Raw genomic sequence first — 27,976 nt, forward strand, 5'->3', positions numbered from 1 at the left:
ATGGGACCTCGGTCACCAGTCATCGCCGTAGTGGGAGCAGGGGCCGAGTTCCCCTGCCACCTCAGCCCCTCCACAGATGCCCAGCACATGGAAGTCAGGTGGTTCCATGGCAACCACTCGGGCCTGGTGCACTACTACAGGGACTCCAAGGACTACCTGGAGCAGCAGCGGCCAGAGTACCATGGGAGGACCGAGCTCCTAAGGGAGAACATCACCAGAGGGCAGGTGGCCCTGAGGATCCACCCCATCCGCCCTGCAGATGAAGGGGACTACAGGTGTTTATTTGTAAGCTCCACCTACCACAATGAAGCACGGTTCCACGTGGAGGTCACAGGTGAGCCTGTCAAACAGAAGCTCTGGTTGAGTTTTTATTGATATTCTGTTTTATCAAGAGCCAGATTGATGCCATCATGTATGAACAGAGTTGGGCAAAGCTACACAAATGCTAGATATGATTCCAAGAAAGGTAGAGATGTGAGGCTCTATTTTTGTCTTTCTTACGTTTTAATAGGAATCTATTTGCATCTCCGCATGGTCAACATAATTCCAGGGAGGGAAGTGGAGGGATTCTAGTGTGCCTCGTTTCTGATGGGTCCCAGAAGCCCACAGCCTGGGCTTCCAAACCCCACAAGGAGCCAGATAGAGGAAGAGAGACTCCACAACCCACCATCAGGCCTGAGTTCAGTGCACCTCACTTCCATGCACATCCAGCACAATCCTGGGTGGTCTAATGTGGTGCTGCCCACCCTTGCCTTCTGGTTTACTTGGGTCCTGCATAAGTTCATGCCTTTCTGTATTGCTCCTGCTCAGATATGAACCCCAGGAAAGTATCTGTCCTGCCAGGTGAAGGAGGAAGGAAGGGTCCAGCTTCAGTGAGAGGCTGAGCCTGGATTAGCCCCCTTCACACACATCTTAAGGCCTCAGAAAGAGTTTGTATCTCCCTCCTCACAGGGGGCCTCATGAGAAACAAGCCGCCACCATCAGAGGGCGTTGAGCATACTGAGCTTCTGAAGCCAGGGCAGTTTGGACCTGCTCATCTCCTGTATCAAACAGGGGACAGCCCCAATGATCCACCCCCACAGCTTCCCCAAGTCAGGGCAAGTGCAACTGAGCTTTCCACTCAAGCACAAAGAGCGGGTAGAATGCTGAGGAAAACGAGGTGGAACTCATGTCAGCCTCCCCTAGGGCGCTGTTGGCATGGAGCACTAGCTATAGCAATGAGCTCCACTGGGCTCCTTATCATGCTCTGGGTCCCCACTGTGCCCAAAGGGGGTTACTGACTTCCTCGTGTTCTCTGCAGGTGGAGTGTTTGGTATTTCAGTAGGTATAGAGTTTAGGATGCAACTTTCACAGCACGCACATGGTGAAGCCAGAATTCATGGAGGGCCAGGCCTTCCCAAATTATCACAGGCCTTCAGGGCCGTCACAGTTTAAATACTGGAATAGTAAATGACAAAATGTGTTTCTAAACATGAGATGCTCCTCCAAAGAAAGGCTTCTCTGCTGCCTACTTGAGGCAGCGACCCTTGGCACACCTCCAGGCAGGCTGCAGTTTCCCTCATGTCCTGGTGATGACAGTGGGAACCATCACTCTGAGAACCTGCTGTTCTCTTTACTTAAGCCAGGAAAATGAAATAGCCTGTTTCTTCACCTCCTCCCAGTGAGCATGTCCTTTAGCCTGTCTAGACCAGGTGTTCTGGGTTGAGCCCTCTGGGTCACACCCACTGGACTCCACACCATGCAGCGTGGTGGTGGCTGCTGCGCCAGGTTAGGAGGCCTCACCAGAGCCCAGCTCCAGGTGAACTGCAGGTCCTTGGATTGAGCCTGTGGCCCTCTTCTCCAGAAGGCCTCAGTGTCCTGTGGTGGTCTATGTTGTGTGGTTTCTGGCTCACATATCTTCACCTGTTCCTCCCTCCTAGAGGAGTGAAGTTTGGTTCAAGGTCATAAATCAGTGCCTGCTGGAAATGTCATCCATTTGGGCAGCCCCAGTGTACTGTTTGTCTTAGAGAAAAGGTTCTCCCACACCTTGAGTTTAGTGAGACCCCACCGGGTCCCCCATCTTTAACCATTAGTGGGTGCTGCAGGTGCAAATCTTTGCAGAACCCCAGCCTTCAGTGAATTCTGAAGCTGAGTTCTTAAAGCTAAGGCTCATCCCTATCCCACTCCCCAGCCAGCTTCACAGGAGCACAGATCCATGGACTAACATGTTGCAGGAGCCGCAGGCAGATGTTGAAATTCACCTCTAGGAGAGAGGAAATACCACTTAAAGCCTTGGTGTCAAGTCATATCCTCAGTCTCTTTGCACTAGAAAAAACCATGGGTTTTCCCCCAGGATGGTCTCAGATTCTCAAAATAGGTAACACAGGGGACAGTGGCCTGACTCAGAGCACCACCTTACTCTCTTATCCCCAGAAAATCTGGCACCTTGATGCCATGTTTCTATAAAGTCCTGCTAACTGAGCTCTGTATTTTTAGAATATATGAAACACAAGCCCATCTTTATTGAACTCATGAGGACACAGCCAGTGATGAGACACAGAGGGACATGTTTTCAAGTGGAAGGGCCAGGAGGGACAAGTGGAAACTATCCTCTGTTTCCTTCACTGAGCAGCCCTGTATGCTGAGCTGTATGTTCTTATTATAGAGCCCCAGCTATTCCCTGGCTTCTCCAGCCCCTGAGCTGAGAGTGTCACCCATGTCCTAGGGAAAGGGAGCTGCTGTCCTGAGAGCTGAAGCCACTGGCTCTGCTGTGCTGCTCCATGTCAGCACAGGAAATGGGGCCACTGGGCCAAGCAGGCGTTGCCCACTGCTTCTCAAAGCCCTCAGCTTCTGAAATGACCCTTTCCTGTTCAGACACTGAGGTCCCTGCTGTGCAGGACACAATGGGCTTGAACATTCAATCTTCACTCCAGATGCTTGTTTAGGGCCCAATTAGCAAGGCCAATTAGCAAGGAGGTTTAGGGCCAATTAGCAAGGAGGTGACATGAGAGAGTCATCAATAGACTCTCAGGACTTCCATTAACAAATCACCACAAAGGAGTTTTCTTGAAACAACAGAAGCTGTTTATTTATCTAGATTTATTTACATTTCTGGAGGCCCCAAGGCTCCTGGGGAGAGCTTCCCTTTCTGATCCAGCTTTTGGCAGCCCAGCTGTCCCTGGGCTTGTAGCTTCACCACCCAATCTCCAACTCCACATCTGCATGGCTAATGTCCCTGTGTCCCTGGGTCTAACTTTTTTCTCTTGTTAAAAAGTTGCCAGTCATATGGGATCAGGACCCACCATAATCCAACTCAACCTAGTTTTTACCAATTATCTGAAAAGATCGTATTACCAAAAAATGTTACATTCACAGGTATTAGGGTGAGGACTTGACCATGTCTTTATAGGAAACGAAACTCAACCCACAACAGGCAGGTTGGCCCCAGTACATTTGTTTGTATCTTATTATTTCTGTTAGCTAAGATTGTGATTATTCACTAACCTGCAAACGAGTGTCCTATAGCAGAGCTTCCTACCTCAAGTGCAGGGGTGTTGGGCACAGGTCTGCCGCAGCAGCTGACCTGTGAGGTTCCACAGTACATTGTTGACCTTGCACCCACCATGGCATGGACTCCTTCTCCACCACCAGGGATGATTTTCAGTCTCCCTGCACTGCAGCCACAGCTAGGCTTACCTTGCCCAGGTCTGCATGGTTCAGAGTGGTGGCTGCTGGGTGCAAACTGCTTTTCACATTTAAACCTAATTGACACTAAGTGACAGGCAAGTCCGTGCTACAATTCAGCCAGGCACGTAGTGCTCCGCAGCCTGTTCAGCAAGGGATGGCCATGCTGATAGAGGGCCCCGACCATGTCCAGGAATATAGTGGTGAGCTCCTCTGAGAAGGGCCAGGATGGAGGCCTGGAGGCCAGATGTGGGGCTCCTGCTGGGTCCTCAGCACCACCAAGGGCAGCTGCACAGGCTGCTCTTGGATTGATAACGTGTTTGGTGTCCAGTTTTCAAAATAACCAGATAAAATGATTAGTATGGCTTCAAAGGGTGGAGAGGAAAATAAAAAAGAAGATAGGGACTCGTATGTTAAATGTTGACATGGGTGATTTACTTTATTCCCTCTAAAGTCTTTTGTGGTCAGTATTTATTCATTGATTGATTGATTGATTATTTTTAGTCCCACTCCCAGTTTACAAGGATGAACAGCAGACGTAAGTTCACACCACTTGAAGTGGCTCAGAACTTGAAGAAGCTGTGTCTGCCTCTTCACTTTCCAGGCTTGGGGTCAACCCCTCATATTCATGTTGAAACTGACGATGCTGATGGCCTGAAGCTGACCTGCACATCCACAGGGTGGTATCCAGAGCCCGAGGTACACTGGGAGGACTCTCTGCAGCAGCACGTGACCCCAGCCTCCGAAACCAAGACGACAGATGGAGACGGCTTGTTTGAAGTGCAAACCTCCATCATGGTGGACAAGAGCTTGAGTGCAAATGTGTCCTGCTTCATAAGGAACCCGGTCCTCAGCTCTCAGAAGGGAGTGTGTGTCTCCTTAGCAGGTCAGTGCCCTCTGCATCATATTCTTGAGATCTGGCCATTGAGAGAGAGGGTGTGGCTAGCAAAGGCCCACCATGGACAACCCAGAAGGATGCAGCCATCCACCAGTTTGCAACTCCTCCTACCCAGAGAGCTAGGAAAACATGTCTTCTGTCCTGTTTTATAATTCTCTCCATGGCAAAGAAATGCCATTAGTTTATTTTACAAGAATATGAATGCCTGCATGTGTGAAGGCATTCAGAGAGTAAGGGAGAATTGTAGGACACTGCCAGTTCTCTCCTCTGACCATCCAGCCCACTGCCCATGGAAACGACTGCCAACAAGTGCAGTGCACTTGACATTGATGAATTGAGGGAATCCTCTCCGTGTCGTTTTCCAGCTTTGCAGATTTGGGTGAACCTGACCTTCCTGTTCCCAGTGCCCAGGTGTTAGGGAGCAGGAATGAGAAGGTCTCCCCATAGAGTGTTATGAGGTTAGCTGATGCAGTCATGCCACCGGCACAGAAAGACCCCACAGGCTCTACACCCTCCCACAGTGACTTTGCAGGCATGAAGTCTGCCCAGATAGTTCAGTGCACAGTCCTTTAATAGGAAATGTCTGGATTTGAGATCTGCAAGTCTGCAGAGGTGCCTGACACCCCCATCTGCTTTGGCTCCTGCGGGGTCACCTTTTGCTACCTCCTCTCTGCCCATCTGCAGGTCCACAGCAGGGCTCTGGACATTCACCCCCCTGTTCCATCCTCCTCCCTGTACCCAGCTGGATATCACAACTGCATGTTCAGAAATTAGCATCGTCCCCTCTGAGAAGCCATGCCTGAGGCATTTTACCAAGTTTCCCACTCAGTGTGCATGACTTTGGTCATGCACTTCATTGTGGGAGGGTAAGCCCCTTAAGACACTGGGCTTATTTCATATTCCTCCTCCTTATTCCTCTTTTGTATTCCTCCTTCTTAGAACAGTACTAAGGAAGGACTTTGGGTCAACACTCTTTTATGCCTTAGTCTGGGAAGTCACATTTGTTTGAAAAGTTGGAATCATGAAGAAGACAAGCACTAATGTCAGAGGAGTATTTACTTTTTTAAAAAAGTATTAATCTTAATAACATAAGCTCAGAGGAGAGCAAAGGGATGGAGCCTCCTTCTCAGTGGAGAAAGTAATAGACATTTAACAGGAAATGATGAGCTGGGATTACAGCAGCAAAAATTATAGTAATACAGAGTTTTTGAAAACGAAAATGTAGAAGATAAAACAGAAAAAGAATATAGTTCTTCATATTTATGTTTGAAGCAATTACTATATAAGTAATAATTTCCCAATTGATTCATTTATAAGCCTTTTGCTAAGATTTTTGGATCAAAGTAATCCATCAACAATAGTGTCCTAAGGCCTGTTTTGAACAAATCTTATTAAGTAAAAGGTGTTGGCAGTAAAGGTCCCCTATGTAAGGTACGATAGGTGACATCAATATGCACATGCATTGTGAAGTATTGCCTTAATCAAGCTAATTAACATTCATCAACTCACATATTTATTACATTTGGTGTACATTTTAGTGATGTACTCTCTTACAGAATTCCAAGTATACAGTGCTTTATAGTTAAATATAGTCCTTCAATGAGTGGCCTTGATGCCTCTCTTGAACCAACCCATTGTTAAAATATTTCCCAATAGTCACTTTGACCTGCTGGCCATGGCCATTCCAGAAGAGGCCCTGAGGGAAAGTAGAATTCTGTTTCTAGAACCTTGAACAGGAAACCTGTTTGCCAAAACATCACAACCCCTCCCTGATCCTAGAGAAGCTCCCAGGACTCCTCTGCACTATTACTAGGATCACAAATACATATATGTAAAAGTTAATTGCATAGAGAGGCCTCGTGACAAAGTCCCTTAGGAATGTCCTAGTAGGGGGGAGAAGTGGACAGAAGAAGAAACGTGGTACTTTTAAAGATATTACTTATTAAAAAAATAATTACAAGTCACAAATACAGAGATGCTAATGTTAGTTAAATAATAATGGAAAGGTGGTCAATGGGGAAGAAGTCAGAAAGAAGGAATTGGTCTGGGTGTTCTGTTGTCCAGTAGAGTGATGATAGATGATAATGAAGTACACCACAGTTTTTAAAAGCTAGCAGAAAGGTTTTTGTATGTTTTCACCAAGAAGAAATACTATTTGAAGAGAGATGAATGTTAACCCAATTTGAACACTAAACACTGCATATGTGTATCAAAACTTCACATGGCACCCCATAGATATGTAGAATTTTGTGTTGATTTTAAGAAATGTTCTTAGTACATAGGTGGCTGAAGAATTGGTTTTGTAACTTCACTGTGTTTAAAATGCCTTAACAATTTTTAAAATAAATCCTCTGTGTCTCCATACCTCTGGAGTTGCAGGGCAGCAGGAATCTCTTCAGGGTCCCTGTTTCCTCGGATTACCAGGAGAGGGGCCCGGACTGGGAAACTGGGCCCTTCCTGACAGTGTCCCCAGAAGAACACGTGGTCCAGGGACCCTGAGAGAGTGTCCTGTTTTGCAGAGGGCTTGTTCCCCAGCTCCTGCACCTGGATGGTGGTGCTGGCAGTGCTCGTCTCTGTCCTGGTCCTCGCTGCAGCCATCTGTGCTGTGTTCCTGCTTGCCAGGAAAGACAAAGGTGAGTGGGGACAGTCTGAAGGACTGCTGTGCAAGAAAGTCAGGAGTGGATGAGGGGCAGTCTTCAGAATTAAAACTGAGAAAGAATAACCTGAACAGGAAACAGAATTCACCTTCACCTTCTGGCCTACATCTTTCTCAGATAACAGGTTTCCTGGTTGAGGCAGCCACCTCGTCATGAGAAGTATGTATGTGTCTGTAGGATTGTTTTCAGATCTGTCACTTAAGTAGTTGCATTCAAAAACTAGAACCTCCTATGGATATATGTGTCTGTCTGTCTATTTATCTGTCTCTCCATCCAAAGATGGCCAAAGGCTGTGGTGTTTTCTCTTAGCAGAACCCCTTAGTCAGCTTTAGGAGATCTTCTCCTGTCCTCAGAGTGCCAGTGTTTTCTAACTTTGAAAGGTGCATGCTGGATCAGGCTCAGGTACAGTCACAGGATTTTGACAGATTTAAACTACACTCAGGCCAGGGCTGCAAGTGCCTGCCTACCTTCTCCCAGTCTCCAAAGAAAGCATCTCCTGAGAGAATTCATTTCCATGCCCCGATTCTCACTCCAGGTGCGCAGTGCTGGGATTGAAGCCAGCTGTTGGAAACCTGGGTAGCCCAGGGAACTGTGCAGGATGGGAACCAACTGCTCATCTGTGGGCAGTGAAGGGAAAATGCTTCTCAGAAAGAATCACTCCCAGGAGGGCTGGAAGAAGAGCTGAGGCCTTGCCTTCCAGCATGTCCCCCAGTTTGTTGGAAGGTTTCCCTCCATCAGCATCAATGCCAGTGCTGTCCAGGCCCTGACCAGCCCTCCTGTAGGACCAGGATGTGGCTGGCTTAGACCCCTCTATTGACGGATGCTCACCCCATTGCAGTATCTTGAAGAGCCAGCTGCACGATTTACTTCCCCTACTCCTGCAAAGGGAGTACTCATACAGGGTGGACAGAAACCAGGGTGGGAAGAGATGCCTGCCCTGTGCACGTGCTGCTCTTGGGCCTCCAGTCCCTGCAAGGGACATTTGACAGAGCCCTGCCCAGAGTGTCACATGGCTTGTCCCAAAACATGATGTTACTAATGTTGTGCAACTTTAGAAGACAGGTTTCTTTTTAATATGGAGAGACATTTGAAGGAACCAAAAATAGTATTTGGAAGCCAGAAAAGAATCCAATAGAAAAATATAAGAAGAATGTTGCTTATTGATCAAATAATTTGACAACATGTCTGATAATTTGGAAAATTTTTCAAAATGTACTACTTCAATGTCACCAATCATCCTTTATTCAAAATATCTCATTCAAATTACGGTCTTCACTGTTTCCCTTTTATAATATTTTAATTCGATAATTATATTAGCTTGAACTACAGAAAAAATATCAAATAGTGTGTGTGAGTGTGTATATCAGAGTATATATCCAAAACAATTGTTTAACTGCACTGAATAAGCTCTTTTCTTAAAATACATTGTTTTGGGTCCACATATGCACTCTTTCAGCTCAAACAAAATTAAACCCAAAAGTGTGTGGAATAGGCTTATCACATTGATTGATCATATAAAGAGGGAAAAGGAATATATACTCTTATTAAGCTGATTCTACATAAACCAAATTTGAAGAAAGTATAGAAAGTGGTTAAATGTAGAGAGTGTAACTACATAATATTTGTCTAAATTAAACATATTTTTTAGAATGAAAGAGATCCCTGTTAGTATTCATACCAAAAATGAAATAAAATGAGGACACCCTGGGGTTTCCCAAATTGTTTTCTATCACCTCTCTACTCAGGAAGGGCTTCTGGTTTTGGGGTTAGAGTAGCTGGGCACAGGTTTGAGGGAACCTCACAAAGTGTATCTTATTATGTATCCCTTTGATTTGGGAGTCACACACATGCATTACCTATTGAAAACAATCAGAAATAAAACTTAGAGAATAAAAAAAAAAAAGAATGATTTGAGCCAGGTGTGGTGGTGCACGCCTATGGTCCCAGCTTGGCAGGCTAAGGATGGAGGATGGCTCCACCAACCTGGCAACACAGTGAGACCCTCAAGTCAAAAATGACTGATTTATCAAGGAATGTCTATATTCATGCTGAAATGTGGGCATTTATCCGTTAGCGTGCATTAATTGAGAAGTGCCCATGTGTCAAGGTGTCTGGAGAAGTCAAGGGCACAGGCGGCACAGGTGTGACTCTAGTTCCCATGGGGAAGTAACATTTCCCACTTTCTAAATTTCCTGGTGGCTGGCGTGAGGTCCAGTCCAGGGATGGTGTAGTGGTTGGGACCTGGTGTTCTGCTTGGTCCCCAGGGTTGTACAACAGAAAGGTGGTCAGACTCCTTAGCTGGGCTAATGGGAGGACCTTAGGTTACTGAGGGTGTAAAGTGGTTCTCACGCCACCCATTGCTAGTTCCCTTGAGGAGTTTGCTAAAGAGGGAGCAGGTCTGGGTCCTCCTCCTCCTTCTGTGTCCTGCACATTGCTAATGGGATTTAAAATGCTGCAGTCTTGGTGAAAAGCAGCCTGGCATTTTCTCAAAAAGCTGTGCACAGAATTATCCTAGGACTAAGCACCCCCCTCAGGTGTGTGCCCACAGAGTCAACAACAGGGGTCACCTGCCCTTGAGCATCCATTGTGCCATTACTCACAAGAGCCACAGGCATCAACATTCCAGGTATCCATGGTCATATGAATGGATGAACAAATATGTCATAGATTCAGACACAAAAAACAAGTTCTGTTATATTCTCTAATAGAGATAAACTTTCAAAATACTACATAGAAAAATAAGCCAAACATAAACAGACAAACAGTGTGTGGCTCATTAATATGCAACATTGTCAGATGTGAGTTCCCAGAAGGAAGAAGTGGATTAGGGAATAGCTGGAGCTGGGGTGGAGGAATAGGATCCTCTGCCTAATGCTTAGGTTCCATTTGGTGTGAAGCAGAGCCTGGAAGCAGAGGTGAGGAAGGCACAGCTGTGGAATAGAGCTGTTGACACTGGGCCACTCACTTCACAATGGTTAAAGCACTAAAGAATCTGCACCAGAGCAGGCAAAGTTGCTTTCCTCATAACATTGGGCTTGGAGGTAAAAGTCCTGAACTCCACTCCTGGATTAAAGCATTGCTTTTTTTTTTTTTTTCCTGCACCCTGCTCTCTATAGTTGGGGAAGACAGGAATGTGGACATTTCTGGGCTCCTTCAACTACAGATAGGAACTCTGTGGGGACCTGATATCTAACTGGATCTACAGAGCTCTTGTGAGCTGAAAGGCAGCTCCCCCAGGCCCCAGTGAGTCTTACCAATCAATCCATTTTTCTTTTCTTTTCTTAGGTCTACTCAAGACAAAGCACGGTGAGTTGGCTTAGTTTTAACTCACAGAACCTCATCTCCCCATTAGGTCTCTGGAACACATTGTCCAGCATGAGAAGGTGTGGGAAGTGGGAGAGCTCAGCAAGTTCCAAGGAACTCAGGCCATCCGTCTTAGCAGCAGATCAGGGAAAAGCATAGGTGAGGACAGGCCACCTGCCCAGCTTAACATGCCTGTGTGCACACTTTCAGCAACATCTCCAAGGGGCAGCTGTGCTTTGGCAGTTCCAGAGAACCCAGGCAGAATCACCATACCACACTGCCTAGCAAGTCTTCTATGAGGACCCCATAGAGCATAGGGTCTCCAACTTGGGGGTGCCACAGGTTCAGCTGTTAAAAGTGCAGAGATCTGAGCCTTATGCCAACTTCTGGTTCAGCAGGTCCGGGCTGGTCCTAAAAATGAGGACTCTACAAGCTAATGTGTGACGCTGACACTGCAGGGCCAGGGACCACACTGATGGTTTAGGAAGATATTGAGAAGCATTTAAACATCAGAGTTTAAAGTCGATGTATTAAAACTCGATGTAGGAGAATAGTCCAAGGTTGAACACAGGAGGAATGGGTCAAATCCAGCAAGAAGACAAGCAGTTACCAAGTATGTCCACACCTGGGTCTTACCTACCTGTGGGCCTTACAAATAGAGAAGAAGATGTAAGAAGGAGAAATAGACTGAGATTTATTTCTGAGAGGAGGACAATTTATTCTGCTTTGATTTTAAAATCAAAAGAGCCATTTGGAAACTCCAGTTTCACTCACTTGGTCTATTTGGACCAGGTAAGTGCACCTGCTTCATCCCAAGGATTATGATTAAGATGCTACAAGCTGAAGATGAGGACCTTTGGTCCTGCTGCTGTTGCAAAGACGTCCCTGGCAGAGCAGGCTGGCCCTGGGGGAGGCACTAGGCTTACAGGGTAAAGCAGTTCTGAGGGAATTAGAGAGGGGCAGCACTGCCCTGTGTCCTAGTCCAGGGCTCTGGAGGGCAGATGCTGAGCTTGATCAGAAAAGCAGGCTCCAGGTCTCCAGAGCAGGCAGAGATTCCCAACAGAGTTGAGGTGCAAGTGTGATCTCTGCAGGCCTCTTCTCAGGTGAAGAGCGCCTCCAGGTGCGTAATCATGGGTAAGAATCATGGACACTACCTGAGCTTCGAAACACGATGTTGGAGGTAAATCTCCTTTGGGTCTGGACTGTTCCTCTATCTCCAACTAGTTAATAATATCAGAGAAATTATCCTTCAAACAGTTTAAAATTATTTAAATAGAAAATACCTAATGCCTGTGGCAGTGTTTCCCCCAGGGAGCCCCATAACCCAGAGAACGCTCCTGTACCATAACCCATAACTCTCTCCTGTACCATGGTGGGCACCCAGAGAAGGGGTGAGGGAGAGGGTGCTCAGGCAAACCCATCTGACCCATCCCAATCTGACATGGATGGAATCACAAGCCGAGATCATCTGTCCCTGTCAACTGTGACTCTGAGCACAGCCACATCTCTGAGCTCATACACATCGAAAACGTAAATCCCAACTTACACAAGTCATAGACTTTGGTGGCCTGTGGAATAATGAACTGTCGGGATTTTACTGCCCAGGGACAAGTAACTTTTAACTTGGGCACATATTTGTTTTTAAGATAAGCTCAAGGGACACATGGTGAGTCATTCATAAATTCCTCTCTCCTAAAGTATTTGGCTACAATTTAAAGGCCAGGTGATTTTGAAGGACAGATTTGAGGAAGGAAATATCAATAAATATCAATGGAGAGTTTGGGATTCTTAGTATCCCTAATGAGCTTGATCAAGCATCCCTTTACTTTGTTGGATTATTATCTCTGTTATTCCTTCCAGGTTGTAAATATGTCTTTGATTCCGAGGAATAAAGAAACTGGTTGTAGAAACTGGGCAGAATGCTAAAGGAAAGGTTGCAGTAAATCCATAAAATCCTAGAAAAGGAGCCAATCTGAAAACAGCCCCCCCCCCCGCCGTCCACCATCAAGAGCTCTACCAATGCCTGCTGTTACCACTTTTTATTTCTTGCTCATTATTTTGCTGGTTTTGTTTGCTTACTCCTTTCCCTGTGTTTGAGAAGAAGGAAGGCTCCCTAATTGTATGCGAAGTGCCTTCTTTGCATTTGCCTCTCTGTGCCTGGAGGATCCTCTCTAACCCTCTGGGGTTTAGAATCCTTCCCCATGCCCACACACCAATAACCAAAGAATCATTGCTCTTTATTATCACCAAGCCACACCCTATGAAGTGCTCAAGGACAACAACATCTTTGCAATGCCCAGGATTTCTTCCAGTTGTGGCCCTGGAGATGGACTGGCTTGTCCAGGGCATCCTGACTCTTTCCACTCTTTCCACACCTACTCCTGCCCAGGGCCTGGGACCCTGTCCCTGTCCCTTAGTGCTCAGGTTCTCACAGAAGAACGAGATGAGTTCTTTGAGGAATATCTTACAGGGAGCCCCACAGAAAAGAGCTGAAACCTGAGGCAGGGGTGGACACAGGCCACAGGTCCCTGGTCGCACCCCACTTGGCTGACACATGTAGCTGCAGCCCTTCTCTATCAGCCTCTCCACAGTGCTTTGCAAGTCTCAGAAAACCACCTGGGGATGATGAGGAAACACATCTCAGCATCTCTTCTGCCTCGTCCTCATTCTTATCTCATATCTGGCTAATCTTTTACAAAGTCAGGGCTTGAAAGAATCGAGCCAAGATTGCTTCTCTAGCAAGTCTCCCAGACTTTGATAGCTGTGGACTTATCTTTGTTTATTACTTATCTCATTTCATACAGAACAGCTAATTAAGCAGAAAGGTGAGTACGATTTCTTTACATTTTGGAGGCAAACATACTGTGGAAAAATGTTTGATATATTAAAGTTATGTTACAATTAATTTAGACATAATAATCATCAATTATTTTAAAGTGTATTTATGTCATTTATCTGCTGAAATTATCATTGATAATATTATGAATTGTAGTCACACAGACATTTTAATTTTAAGATTATCACACTGAAGCATATTCACTGTGAATATCTCAGCTTATTAAATTATTTTATTTTTTTAAGGCCACATAAAGCATAACCCTAATCCTAACCATAACCCTAAACCTGGATGCATATTCTTGGTTGGCCTTTTCTATGATTGTTTCTAGGTTAATACATCATCAACAAAATTCTGATTAATTTTCACCTTGATTTTTCTTGTGATTCAGTTTTAAATTTTTCCCTTAAATTATTTTTGCTTTATTATGTTGGGAAATACTAACCAAATGTATCAGAATCAACTCTGAACTTTTTTAAAGGTTTTTTCCTGATCTTATGTAATAAAATTTAAAAAAGAAAATATCTGAAACTATTGATCCATTTATCCATATTTTAATGATTTTTCTCACAATATATTTTAATTTAATTTATTTTTTTGTCTCTTTCAACCTTGTTATTTTTAGCTTTGTTGAGGTATCAGGACAAATAAAGCTTGCATATATTCCAGCTGTACAAGGTGGTATACACCTATAGAGCTTTAGTTCTCCCTGCTATATCAACATGTCATGGCTAATGTTCTTCTCTGTCTCGCCACATGGTTTTGAGTTAAAGTCCATATTAGTCTAGGTGACTCGGTTCTTTCTTAGTTTCACTGGCATGAGACGGTTTCCATCACTTCACTTTGGGTGTATCTGTCTTTATGGGTGAAGTGACTTTCCTGTGGTTTGTGTACAGCTGCGACTTGTTTCCAATGCCTCCAGCCACTCTGTCTTCTAATGAGAGGATTCAACCCCCTTGCATTCAGGCAGTCAATGGCAACAGGGCTTGCTACTGCCATGGGCCTGTTTTCTTACTGGTTTCTCCCTTTTCTCCTCCTAGCATCTGTGATTAAATGATTTTCTCCCACAGTATCCTAACTCCTCACTGTTCGATTTTTGTGCATCTCTTATAAGTTTTGCTTTGTGGTCCTTGTGAGGCTTACAGAAAACATAGTTTTAACAAACTATTTTAAGCAAACAGGAACCTAAATGACCACAAAGAAATGAACTGGGCAGAATGAAACTCAACATCTTAACTCCATTAACCAACACACCTCTTGAAAGCCTATGTCACAATTTTTATCTTTTTATATTATGTGTCCCTTGACCATTTGCTGTGGCTATGCCCTTACTTTTAATCTGTGTCTTGGCTTTGTATTAAGACTATAGAGGAATTCCATACGTGGTTACTATGTCTGCACACTGTCAACACAGACCTCGGGGTCCCTGGTCGCACCCCACTTGGCTGACACATGTAGCTGCAGCCCTTCTCCATCAGCCTCTCCATACATCTCAAGTGTGTTGATTTTTCCTGGTGATCTTTCCTTTGGAGTTATCATTTGCTGGGTCCCCTGAAGAGCTATTCCTGTTTGGGAATAGCCACCTCACTGCTTGTGAGGAAAGGTGGGGCCTGGTGCCTCCTACTTCTCCATCTGGCCAGTGTCTCTCACTGTCAGCTTTGTCCTTTATAATATTTGCCCTCTTGTAGGTCTTTCGACTTGCTTTTTTCCCATCTGGAACTTGTGTGTCCTCAGTCACCTCCAGGTTAGCCCTGCCTTCCCTCCAGGAGAGTGGCGACTCTTTGTTCCCCCTGGGGTGGGACAGAGCCCTCCCTGGGATCCCATTCTCTTGCTTGCCCTGTCACCTTACATATTGGTCTGTACAGGTGACAAGGTGGGGCTACCTCTCCTTCACTGCTAGACCTGGTGGCCTGCTGAGTTTCTGGCCCTTGGATGACATATAACTAACTGTTGAGTGGAAGAATGAATCTTTTTTTTTTTTGAGGCAGATATTGATTAGCATGTTTTTTAATCTATAGACATATTTAAGGAGAAATGACATATAATCAATCACTTAATGTTTCTCAAAATTATTTTGTGTCTGGCTGATGAATTTCATGGAATGATTTTTAAAATTCATTTTTAAAGTGATTATTGATTTATATATTTTTATTCATTCTTTTTAGTTATACATGACAGTAGAGTGTATTTTGACATATTACACATACATGGAGAATAACTGTCCATTCTTGTGGTTGTATATGATGTGGAATTTCACTGGTCATGTGTTCATATATGAACATAGGAAAGTGATGACTGTCTAATTCATTCTACTGCCTTTCCAGTCCTCTCTCCCCTCCCTCCCACCCACTAATCATGGCCCTCCTCCCACCCCTGCCTACTGTGAGTCAGCAACTGCATATTGGAGAGAACACTAGACCTTTGGTTTGGGGGTATTGGCTTCTTTCAATTAGCATGATAGCCTCCATTTCCATCCATCAAATCAGATAGGATAATAGAAATATGAAATCCATTCTTTTTATTAATCTCAGGTTTGAATACTCTTTAACACCTAATTTTTCATATAATCTGTTATTCCTGGCAATTAATATTTTATAGTGACTTGGTCATACATTGGTATGAGCAATTTGGTACGTGCATTTGTCAAGCTTCCTCTGGGCCACAGAGAATCCCATCTGAACAGTCAGGTCAGGAGCTGCCTAGAAAAGTGCCTGCCCATGGGGGACCAGCCAGACTGTACAGGGCCTAAGAAGGAAAAAGTGGTGGTTCCAAAGGGAGTCTTTAAGTTGTCCATCTTGCCATAAAGGGACATATTGGGACTGGCCAGTGGTTGCAAGGGCACTTTAAGAATGTCAACACAGAGCCAGGCAGATGAATGGAAGAGCAGGGAATGGAAGAGCCAGGTGTGGGGGTGCACACCTATAACCCCAGAAGCTCAGGAGACTGGGGCAGGAGGATCTCGAGTTCAAAGCCTGCCTCAGCAAAAGTGAGGCACTAACCAAGTCAGTGAGACCACATCTCTAAATAAAATACAAACTAAGGCTGAACATGTCGCTCACTGTTTACATGCCCCTGATTTCAAGCACCAGTACCCATAAAGAAGAAGAAGAAATTAGAGGAGGAGGAGGAGGAGGAGGAGGCGGAGAAGGAGGAGGAGGAGGAAGTCATCAATACAGAGATGTCCTCTGCTGAGTCAGGGTCTTCTTCTTTATCTTTTCAAATCTGCACCTGACCTGTCTTCAGTGCTTTTGTGCTGGGTAAATCAGAGGCTTTGAGGAGATGTGAGAAGATGTCCCCTGGGTGCAGAGTGGGAGGCTGCATTTCCTAGACAAATTATGACCCCAGATCTCTATTAATAAATGGTTCTGGAAGCCTTTCTGAAGGACTTAGAGTGAGATCAAATGAGAGTGATTCCTGCCTAAAGCAAGTGGGTTGTATGTCTTCCTAAAGCCAGCAGCAAAGGTGTAAGTGACCGTGTGTTATGTGGCCACATTTGGTCAAATGCTTAACTGCTGTTTTGAGAAAACATGAACTAGGTATTACGAAACAGAGATTATTATTGTGACGCTTCCGAAGAAGCTTCTGAGGATCTGTTTACCCTTGATGTCTGAAATACTCCAAATGTGAGGCAGATGAATGGAAGAGCAGGGAAATTCCAGACACCTTCAACTGTTTATGTAGGATAATCAGCACAAGGTGGAGCCTGAGGTAAGGTCCAGCCTGGAAGACCCCAGGCTTCAGGACGGCTAAAGAGCCAGGACTTTAAAACACTAAGGTGTGCATCTGGAAACACTCTTGCTATTTCTGGATCTCCCTAAGACATGTTGTTTACGTGGAATGCAAGAGGCATCCTCCTTCTTGATCCACAGAATAAAGCAAGCCCTTCTGGAAACACCATCCAGGGCAGGCTCTGCCCTGAGTTTTTTTATTTGCTCCTGGTCACTTGACAGGTCTTCTTCTCTTTAATGCTTTGGTGATGAGTTGAGTACCTGAAAGTTAGTTGAGGATGTAGAGTTTGTGACTAATTGTTGCCTGTTTTCTCAGCAGGAGAACCTCACCCAAAAATTTAAGGCATAAAGGGAAACTTTTTAATATTCTGTTCCATATAAATATATTCACAGGTTAAAAAGTGTTTTTCAGTTTGTGTTGTGATTTCTTACTCAGGTAATATGAGTTCCTCTCTGTGTCACACACACTAGAACACCCAGCTTTGGTCTCAAGTTCTCTGTTGTCAAATAGAGACCAAATCCTGGGATGGACTGTCTGTGGTTAAGAACAAGAGGAAATTTGTTAATATTGTTTTTTTGTGTGTGCTTTTTCATATATAGAAGAAATAGAACAAGAGAAAGGTAAGTGACATTTATTTTTTACCTATGCAATAGTTTAACATATACACAATTGATCTTTGTGATTGTTGCAACAAAACCAAAATCCATTAGCAATTCCTTTAATCACCTAAAAATAATGTTTGGGGACAATTAAACCAATATCATGGTAACTTGAAAGGTCCGTATTGAGCATTCATAGAAGGTAGACAGTCCTCGGCAGGGATGGGGGAAGGCATGGTGTGGGGCTTCAGCCCTTCCACCTCCCTTGCGCCCCCCAGTGTTGACGAGTGACTCCACCCACAGCAAGAGGAGTGAGCCCACGGGTCTGCTGAGGAGGGGCCAGCCAGGCCAAGGAGCTGAAGAGCAGGGACGGGGAGTGAGAGGCGGTGGTGAGGAAGGAGAAGGCTGGCAGCAGGGACCTCCACAAGCACTGCTGTCCAGAGCGTGCCAGCAGGTGGCCTGGTCAGAGGAGAGGGACATCAGCCCTGGGACTCTCTTTCCCAAGCCCAGGCAGAGCCAAGCCCAGGCGGCCAGCACGCAGATCTTGTTCCAGGAGAGAATGTTACCTGAACGCTGGCCAAGAATTGAGAGGCCAAAGGGATCTGCGCTCAGGTGGTGCTGCACATGTCACATTTTCTTGAGGGCAGAGAATGCATTATATGGTTAGGTGGGATGTTTTCTGGAAGAAAGCTAAGAAGGAATCCACTCAGAGACGCTCCAATAAGCAAACAGCCTAAACGTCAGCCGATTATTTGGTATTCAGTATTTGGTATTAAAATTCACAAATCAGATTTATTCCTGAGCCATTATACATATCTAACAGTGCCTAATCTATTGAATAAAAACTGTTTCATTGAAGGAAATAAATTCTGTGTGATTTCTGTGGTTCCTTTTAATTTATTCATCCATTCATTAATGTTGGTTCACACAGGAGATAAATAAGTGATGATTAGACTTTAATGTGTATTAATAGGATCTGAAATCAGACTGTCCTATTTAAAATTATTTCAGTACTTAAGATTTCCAAGATCTTGCAGAAGTTTTTTAATCTCACTCAGCTGCATTTTTCATTTGCAATTTACCTATGATAATGCTATCGAGGTGATATCATTCACACTCAAGATTAAAATTTTGCATATTTAAATACCTGAACACATATTACAGATAATGTTATTCTTACTACTACCAGAATCATAGCTATTAATTTCCAGAGAAAGCATGATTTTATCTGCTTTACCAAATTCTGAGATCCCATGAAATCAAAATGAATCTATCGCGTCTATTTAATCCTCACTCAATTATTTCTGTGAAATATTAAATGAGCTTAAAAATTAGTTTAAATTATCATGTAGGCAACAATGTATCCTGGGCCTGAATATTCTCCTCTCACATGCTCACTGCTCTTTCACTGACAGAGCTGGTCTAAGGCCCAATATATTCATAAAGTATTTCACTACATTGAGCCTCACATGACCAGGGAGTGTTGACCTGTGCATGGTGATAATGAGTTAAGGGTCATTAGTTAGGTGAATTTGCATTTTCACCTATTTCAGCTAATTTTTTTTCCACTTGTTTGTTTTTCAGCTGCACTCCTGGAGAAATGTGGTAAGTTTTAGTTAGCCATTGCATACTAAAACCCACCATTCTGTTTTAGGAAGATAAATCTCTTGATGTGCTCATGAATATGATGATTTCACCATTATCCAGGATATGGTCGCAGAAAGGCTGAATTCATGAACCTGGGAGAAGTAGGAATCTAGTCCTTAAATTATGTTGGGTTCTAGTGAGAGTTTCTTCTTTGTCCACTCCAGTGTCCATTGCCCCAAGTCTCTGTAACACTGTTTTGCTCTCCCAAGTCCACACTCCATCCAAATGCAGCCTACCACTGCACACACACACAGCCAAGTGCCCTGCCATTGCACATCCTAGAGCCACAGAATGGTCATTGTCTCTGGAGGGACTGGGCCTGCTCCACTGCACACAGTGCCACTGCCAAGATTCACAGCCCCATTAGAGGAGACAAGCCATAGGGTCCCAAATGTAAGAGGCTCTGCCTGTTCCTAGGGACTCTGAGCCTCAAAACTTACCAAAAATATCCTGCTTCAGCTTGGGATGGCTGTGTGGGTGCCATGCCCAGGGGTGAGGAGCCTGCTCCTGGGCTTGTACCAGGGCCTGTCAACTCTCCCACAGGGGGCTCTCCATGCTGCCAACACATAGAGATTTGTGTGAAAGCAAAGAAACAAGAACAGCATGGTGGGACTGTTTCAAAGCATCCCACGCTGCCGCCTCCCCTTAGGCACCAGACAAAATGCCACCAGGTTTGCCAGGAGTTGTTCACAATGGTATTTGCAAAGTTGTCCCTGCTTCATCTGACTTTGGAGGGAACTCAGAGGCAGATTCTCTGCCTAGCAAAATCTTCTTCCATAAGGTAAGCTACTAAGTACAGCAGTGCTTCAAATGGGCCTGTGCAAAGAAACCCCTCATTGGATTTAGGATGACTTCAGACATATCCTATACTTTAAGCCTTTATTTATTTGTTTGTTTATGTTTTCCAATAATTGTGACCAACTCATTCATACAGGGTAAATTAATACTTGATTTTAATTTAAAATAAAAACAAATGCATTTTTTTGGTTTTGGTACCAAGGACAGAACCCAGGGGTGCCTAAACACTGAGCCACATTCCCAGTCTTTTCTTTATGGTTTATTTTAAGACAGGCTCTCACAAAGTTTCTTGGGGCCTCCCTAAGTTGCTGAGCCTGGCTTTGAACTTGCTATCCTCTTGCCTCTCCCTCCAAAACCACTGGGATAACAGGTGTGCACTACTGTGCCAGGCTCAAATGCATTTTTAAAACAATGCAAACAAACTGTCCTTGTATAAGGAAAAGAAAAGCATCATGCATGGAAGAAGAAAAGCTCATAACTATAGTTTATGTTACTTAAATTGGTCATATTATATTAATCTGTTTTATGCTCCTATAATAGAATTCCAGAGACTGGTATTTCATGTGTACCTTGATTTATTTAAAGCACAGATTTACTTCTTACAGTGGTCCAAGGTCATGGCACCAGCATCCTGTGAGGGCCAACTTGCTGCACCATTTCATGGTGGAAGGTGGAAAGGCAGAAGAGTTCATGTGCAGCAGAGAGAGGGGAAGGTGCCTCACCCACTCCTTTATCAGGAAAACTCCCAAGAGAACCAGCCCACACCATGATTGTGGCACTAACTCCTTCATGAGGACGGTTCTCCCATTACAGAATTGCCCAGTAATAGTTCTGTCTTCCAACACAGCTGCATAGCAGATTATTTCTTCCACATGCACTTCCAGGGACATTCAGACCACAGCTTTCCATGGTGAAAATTTCTGGTCCCCCACATCTATGTCATTCTCCCATGCAAAATATATTTATTCCATCTCAATATCCTCAAAGTCCTAATTTTTTCTATCACCAAAGGAAAAGTCTAAGGACCAGAGTCTCCTCTTAATCAGACACAGGGAAGTCTCCAGGTATGAGTCACATGGGGACAATTCTTCTCTAGCCCAGAGCCTGTGAAATCAGCAAGGTTCATGATTCCAAATATAAGGAAAGACATGGGACAGGTATACTTTTTCCCAGTTATTATATAAGAGGGAAAAAGGAACAAAGGAGTAACAGATACCAAGCCTAAAACTTCACGGATAAAATAACATCTAGCTGGGCACAGTGGTGCACACCTATAATCCTAGCAGCTCAGGAGGCTGAGAAAGGAGGGTTGTGAGTTCAAAGTCAGCCTCAGCAATTTAGCAAGGCATTACTCAACTCAGTGAGACCATGATTAGAAATAAAATAGAAAATAGGGCTGGTGATGTGGCTCAGTGTTTGATTGCCCCTGACTTCAATTTCTGGTACCAAATAGTAATAATAAATAACAACAACTACAACATTAAGATTTAAAGCTGGAAGATAACATAATTTCTACTGCAGATTGATGGAGCACATTGATGTGCTTCCTCATGCCATTATCTTCATGTGTCTATTATTGTGCTTTGATTTTCTCTGTCCTATCTCTACCCTGGCTTCTCCTTCCTTCTCTTCCCCCTCCAGAATACTTCCTCTTCTACTTTAAGCTCATCTTTTTACATACAAGGCATTAAGATCTTTTTTTCTCCACACACTCACCACGATGCTTTGCTCTGTCTCGATCACAGCCATTCTAACTGGGGTGAAATGGTTTCTCGTGGTGGTATCGACCTGCAGTTACTGATGGCTAATGATATTGAATGGTTTTTTTATTTTGTTTTTTGTTTTAAAAACTTGAAAAGGAACTTTGATCATCTACTCTGGAAAGATGTGGGGACCCATGTCCTTAGCCCTGTCTTCAGGGCTGACAAGGACTTTGAGGGTTTACAGAAAAAGGACTGAGGTCCAATGTGAAGAGCTCACACAGCTGGAGGCTTTGCACAGCTGCCAATACAGAAGGTCTTAGTCAGGTGTGCCCTTCCCATCCTTATCTCAGGCTGGTCCCACAGGGCCTCATCCAATAAGGAAGTTGCTGTTGCCTGAGCTGGGGAAGGTGGGGTGGACTCTACTCTTCACATGAGGTCCATCCATCATCCCTTTGTCCTGGAATTTAGGATGACTTTGGAGCAAAGAAGGTTGGTGTAAAATGCAAGCAGAAAAGCTGAATCTTTAGTCCCCCTTTTAGCCCCCCACAGATATTTACAGGACAAAGTAAAGAATCTAAGTCCTTGTCACCATCTTTCCTGTCCTCTGCCCATTCCTCAGTCCTGAGGGACCTCGAGTGTTGGCCAGTCTGGTCAGTAGGTTCCTTGTCCCAGTGCTAAACTGGTCTTTAAACAATAGCTGGAACATAAAAGCAAAAAGGATCAGAAGTTAAGCCTGAAAGTAGAAGCACCATGATAAATTATAAAGTGGAATACAAGTGAGCCAAAGTCTGAAGTTGCCAGTTAGGCTTCTCTCTCCTTTTAAATGGTTCCACAAATATGAGCTACTAAAAATATATAGTTGGGATCATATTTTCTTGTCTTTGTCTAAGTACAGGGCCCCTATCCAAGCTATTTGCTCCACTTTCTCTGTGCAGGAGTCTGGTGGAAGGGGTTTGGTGCCAGGCAACCGTCCGTGAGAATTCCTTCTCAGTGACTTGGGGGCTTTACTTAACTTCTGCTAGAGCTTCCACAACTGCACATAGCATCACATTAAAAGGGCTTCTGTCTTCCTCTCAAGTCTCCCTGCATCCCTGTTGTCCGACTTTTCATTCCTCCTTATGTTATTACATTGTTGAACTTCCCTGCTGAGTGTTTAAGACCAAGTAGGTGATGCCTGTGCTGACCCCTCTCCTTCTACTGCTCAGTAAGCTGAGACTTTTCAGGCCTACCCTTAGAAACTTTTGAGAAGGCTCTTGGCCCCTTCAGTCTCTTCCTCTACTAGTTGTGTCATCTGCCAGAATGGGTCAAAGTCTTGCTGACCACATGGGGCTTGCCTTGAACTGTTAGGGACATTTTCCTCCCCAAAGACACTCCTCTGCAAAATGTTTGCAGATAGCTTCCTGGCCTCCAGGGTCCTCTTGGTCCCCCCCTGACTGGTAGGGTAGGTGACTCACTCAAGTGCGAGGCCCTTAGAGAGAGTCCTGGCTGACCTTGTAAAGCAAGACCAAAAATATTTGTTATTTTTCTTAGCCTTTATAATCTCACAGATGAGAAATATAAATAATATTTACTTGTGTGTCTCCTTTGATCCAAAATAAGAAAAAAATTAAATCCATAACAGAAAAGACTAGGCCACTAGTCATTATTTACAAAAATAAATAATATTCAGGCATTAAACTATGCTTGTTACTTTCATGGAAAATATGAAATAAAGTTTAAATGAACAGAAAAGATGATGAAGAGGCATTATTGGATGGTCTTTTTTGCTGTTATGAATTAAAATATAAGTAAAAAGATATTTTAACATCTTGTATCTAACTATTGAAAATGTAATAGGATTCTCTCTCTCTCTCTCTCTCTCTCTCTCTCTCTCTCTCTCTCTCCCCCCTCCCTCTCCCTCTCCCTCTCTCCCTTTTTCTCTCTAATAATATGAATACATACTAAACCAAAATAATTGCCATGAAGAGCAATGAACCAGTGCATGGCAGTTTCTGACACTAGATCTAAGGAGCAGATTAAGTGACCTCCAGGGCAGACGAGCTCTGGCTCTCTGTGTGCCCTGCACGTGTTCTGGGCAGCCAGCCCATGCAGTCCTGAGCCCAGAGATGCCCTGTGTGGTCTGAGGCAGCTAGTTTCTTCAATCTCTGAGCCCAGAAATATGTTCCACATATCCAGTAATGCCACACAAGTCATATAAAATTAAAGCTAAGGATCAAATGTCTCAGAATTTTGTAAATTAATATCTTTCTACCTGTTTTATTTGTTTTAGATAAAATTAACAAAGAGCTTGGTAAGTCCTGTGTCTCTATCATAAGGTAAATTATAAATGTGTCCTGTGACCACTTAGAACACTTACCTCTTCCTATTTACTGTTGCAGAAGAAAGAAAATTCCTTGGAGAACAGGGTAAGTGAAGCCAGGATTCCCAATTGATGTGCCATGTGCCATTACCTAAAACAGCCCTGTCCTTCCCTATCACTCAGTTAACCTTGAATGTCTTCATCAATTGCAGGTCTGAATAAAATCCGAAAATTTGCAGGTAAGTGCAAAGTGATTACTCTGTGGGGAATTCTGACTTTGTGCTTGCAATGCCATTTGCAGTTCCATCAGTCCCTCTGTGAAAAAAGAGAAGTGTTTTCCCTCCCCATCTCTAGCACACATTTGAACTGTCAACATAATCTGATTTGGGGCTTATGTTCTGTCCAATGAGCACCAATTTGCTGACTGGGAAAGGTTTCATTTTAGAAAAGACCACAGTGCATTAGCTGTGTAAACAGAGGTAGCATGGTGTAACCTGACCTGAAATAACTTTCTAGGTAAGTGAGAAATCAGTCCTCTCTCTGTCCTGACCTCAGCAATTTCACAGCCACAAGACTGTCTAGATCAAGCGGACTGGTGAGACGAGCTGGTTTCCTTTTCTCTCTTCTCCTGAAGTCTCAGAGCTCTCACACCTCTCAGGTTCCCCTGATCAACCTGCACAAACACCACCATTTCTCCTTTTAGAAAAGAGAAGGTGGAGAGGGCTGCCTCTGTAGATCCAGTCCCTGCCACCCCCACCGTGGGTACCCTCTCATCTGTCCAACTGTCAACCCTCCACAAGGAGCTGCCTCTGAACATGCCCTCTCATCTCTCTTCCTTGCCCTCCACTTTGTCCAGAGGCCCCATTCCTGAAGACAGGCTCTGGTGGGGCCTCCCTCCCTCTGAGTGCTGCCTTTCTGGCTGGGTCCTCTGCCTGCTCACATGCTGCTGTCCACCGCCCACCTCCCGCTGCTTGAGCCCTCAGGCATGCTCTGTCTCTCTGCTCTGCATGTAAGGGCCTCCACAGCCACCTCTATCCCTTTGCATCCACCCAGGTGGGCAGGGTAGACCTTGCTTAAATATTGAAGAACTATCCTGAGATCTGTACTGTTGTTACCTATGTCAAGGCCCTAACCATGGTCGTCCCAACCTATCACCAGTTCCTTTGGAGCCTGTGATGAAACAGGTTCATCTCTACACATTTGTTGTAGAGATGAAATAGTTCATGGATAGTTCACACTGAGTCAGAACCGTTTTGTGTTTGGATGTGGAATGGCCTCATGGGAAATAGCATACGGATCCTGTCCTTACTTATGGAAAGAACCTCAAGTGTGACCTGTTTTTGCCTTGTCTTACAATCTGGATGGTTCTAGTGGAAGTCCTACCATTAATTCTCCTTCCTTCTGCAGAAGACATAATACTGGATAAAGACACTGCTCACCCTTACCTTGCCGTGTCACCTGATGGAAAGTGTGTGAAATCTGTGACCAAAAAGCAGGACGTGCCCGACAAACCTGAGCGATTTGATACAATGCCAGCCGTGCTGGGTCAGAACCGTTTCTCCAGTGGCAGCCACTACTGGGAGGTGGAAGTAGCAGGGAACAGCAAGTGGACCCTTGGGATCTGTGTGGAGTCAGTGAACCGCAAAGGACAGTACATCTCTGCTAAGACCCAGAGCGGGTTCTGGACCCTGTGCCTGAAAGATGGCACGTACAAGGCCCTCTCCGTCTCCCACCACGTTCTCCAGGTCACAGGGCCCCTCCTGAGGGTGGGCATTTTTCTGCAGTATAAAGAAGGGTTGATCTCGTTCTACAATGTGACTGAATGTACCATTCTCCACACTTTCAAAAGCGAGTTCACTGAGCCCCTGAGGCCGTACTTCTACCCCGAGCCTGCTGGTGAGAAAAGTACAAATGGCCTTACCATTGTCAAGGTGCCGGCCTCAGACCCCGCTGTCCCTCTCTAGAGCATAGTGGTTACGTCCTTATGGGTCGTAATGACAGTCTGGGTCACCATTCCCACAGCAGAGAGCTGCAAGCCACAAGAAGCCAGGCTCCCTGCAGACATTTAGGAAGACTCAGGATGCCTTCAGGTGCTCCGGCTGCTGTCCCTCTCCCCTCAATGAATGTGCTTCATTCCGTCCCCTTCCCTGCAGAAAGACAAAGCTCTGCCATCCTTCTTAGACTCTGAAAGTGCTTTAGGACTGTCCTTGGTAGGTCACTGTCACATTGCCTAATGTGCTTTACCAGCTGACAGACTGTTTCTGTATGAGCAGGAAGTGGTGAGGTTTCCCAGGCGAGAGACCAACTGTCTTCACTGTAAAAATCGTCACTTTTCTTGAGCAAATACAGCACTGAACGCCACAGAATGGAGTAGAATTGAATCGCCCAGAAGGACACATGCTCTCCAGGCATTTCTGTGCAGCTCTGTGTGTAATCCCGGGGCCTTTAGGTCGCATGATCATGCACTCAGATGCAGGCCATGATGTCTGCCTCCAATCGAAACCCTTGAGCATCTGCTGTATTTGTTGCCTGTCAGAAAAGACACAAAGCCTTGCTCACAGAAGAGCTAGAAATAACAGAAAATGAGTTTAGAGCAACTCGAATTTGCATACTTTGCTGACTGAAGAATCCATTTGAAGAAAGATTTGGTTATTTCTCATAATGTTAAATGTGTTAAATTATTACTACTATAATCAGTAATTTTACTGCTGGGTGTTATTCTATAGCAATAGACACTAGAGAAAGAACCAAAGATCTTCAAGAATGTTCTCAGCAGCTATATTACAAACAACTGAAAACTAGAAATTAATGTCCTACTTGAGAATCTGTAAGAAAACTTAAATCCATTCATAGCCTAAAATAGTGTTTGGTACTGAAAAAAAATGAGACACTGAAATATGAAATATGTAGATGATTCCCAGATATATTTTGCTAATCAAAAAAAGGCAGACAGAAAAAAATAGTGCACATCTCCATCTGTATAAAGTTCTTCAGCAGGTAAAATAAATATCTTGTAAAAAAAAAATAAGTAGATGGTTTTGGAGGTGACTGAGTGGGAAGGGGCAGAACTTGGGTTTCTTCATTTCACTGTGTTTTCACTGTTTCCAGTGTGGTCAGAAGTGATCCTTGCTCCTGTTATTGGTACCCTTGCATAGATCTTCCTCAGTGAGTAACAGCCATGCTCCCAGAATCCAGTGCAGTCAGTAGCATCCCAAGTCACATCCTGCAGTGGACAGCAGGTGTCCCCTTGACCTGCTGGATAACTCACTGTGAAACACCATAGCGCCATGCCTTGAGGGCACTCAAGCAGTCCCGTGGAGAGGCCCCGTGGAGGGAATTTTAGGCCTCCTGCTTATATCCATGTGGATGAACCAATTTGAAGTGGACAGTCTGGCCCCTGTAAAACCAGCAGCATCCAGAACTTCACAAGAGACTAAGAGCCACAGCTACTCAACCATCCTCAAATTCCTGAAATACAGAAATGACAAAAATCTTGTATGAGAAACTATCTCTGTTAATGGACTAAACTTTAGGATAATTTATAATTCTGCAATCTATACAACTATTAACTGAAGAAAAATGAATTTTAAATTATAATAAAAAATCCTTTTAGCAGGTTTGCTTTACAGTGTCATGGCTTAGCCCATTTACACACACACACACACACACACACACACACACACACACACATACACATATGTACATGTATATTTAAGGCTTACTTTAAATAAAAATGAATAAATAAGAATGAAGCAAAATGGCAACTGAAACTCCAAGTTGAACAGATATCCATTATTTTGGTCAGTTTTTCATCACTGTAAGCAAAAGACCTGAGAACAATGTA

At 44.3% G+C, this 27,976-nt stretch overlaps 1 protein-coding gene across 1 annotated transcript; it reads left to right on the top strand.

Annotated features, from left to right (window-relative positions):
• LOC120888258 (butyrophilin subfamily 1 member A1-like) lies at window positions 1-27,747 on the top strand. Its single transcript, XM_078022793.1, has 9 exons — window positions 1-334; window positions 952-1,137; window positions 4,268-4,549; window positions 7,081-7,194; window positions 19,270-19,290; window positions 24,103-24,123; window positions 24,212-24,238; window positions 24,345-24,371; window positions 25,540-27,747. Exons 1-9 carry the CDS (start codon window positions 1-3, stop codon window positions 26,094-26,096), a joined length of 1,569 nt encoding a protein of 522 aa, XP_077878919.1. The 3' UTR covers window positions 26,097-27,747.
• Window positions 27,748-27,976: the final 229 nt, after the last annotated feature.

Source organism: Ictidomys tridecemlineatus, chromosome 1, assembly GCF_052094955.1.
Source record: "Ictidomys tridecemlineatus isolate mIctTri1 chromosome 1, mIctTri1.hap1, whole genome shotgun sequence".
NCBI lineage: Eukaryota > Metazoa > Chordata > Mammalia > Rodentia > Sciuridae > Ictidomys > Ictidomys tridecemlineatus.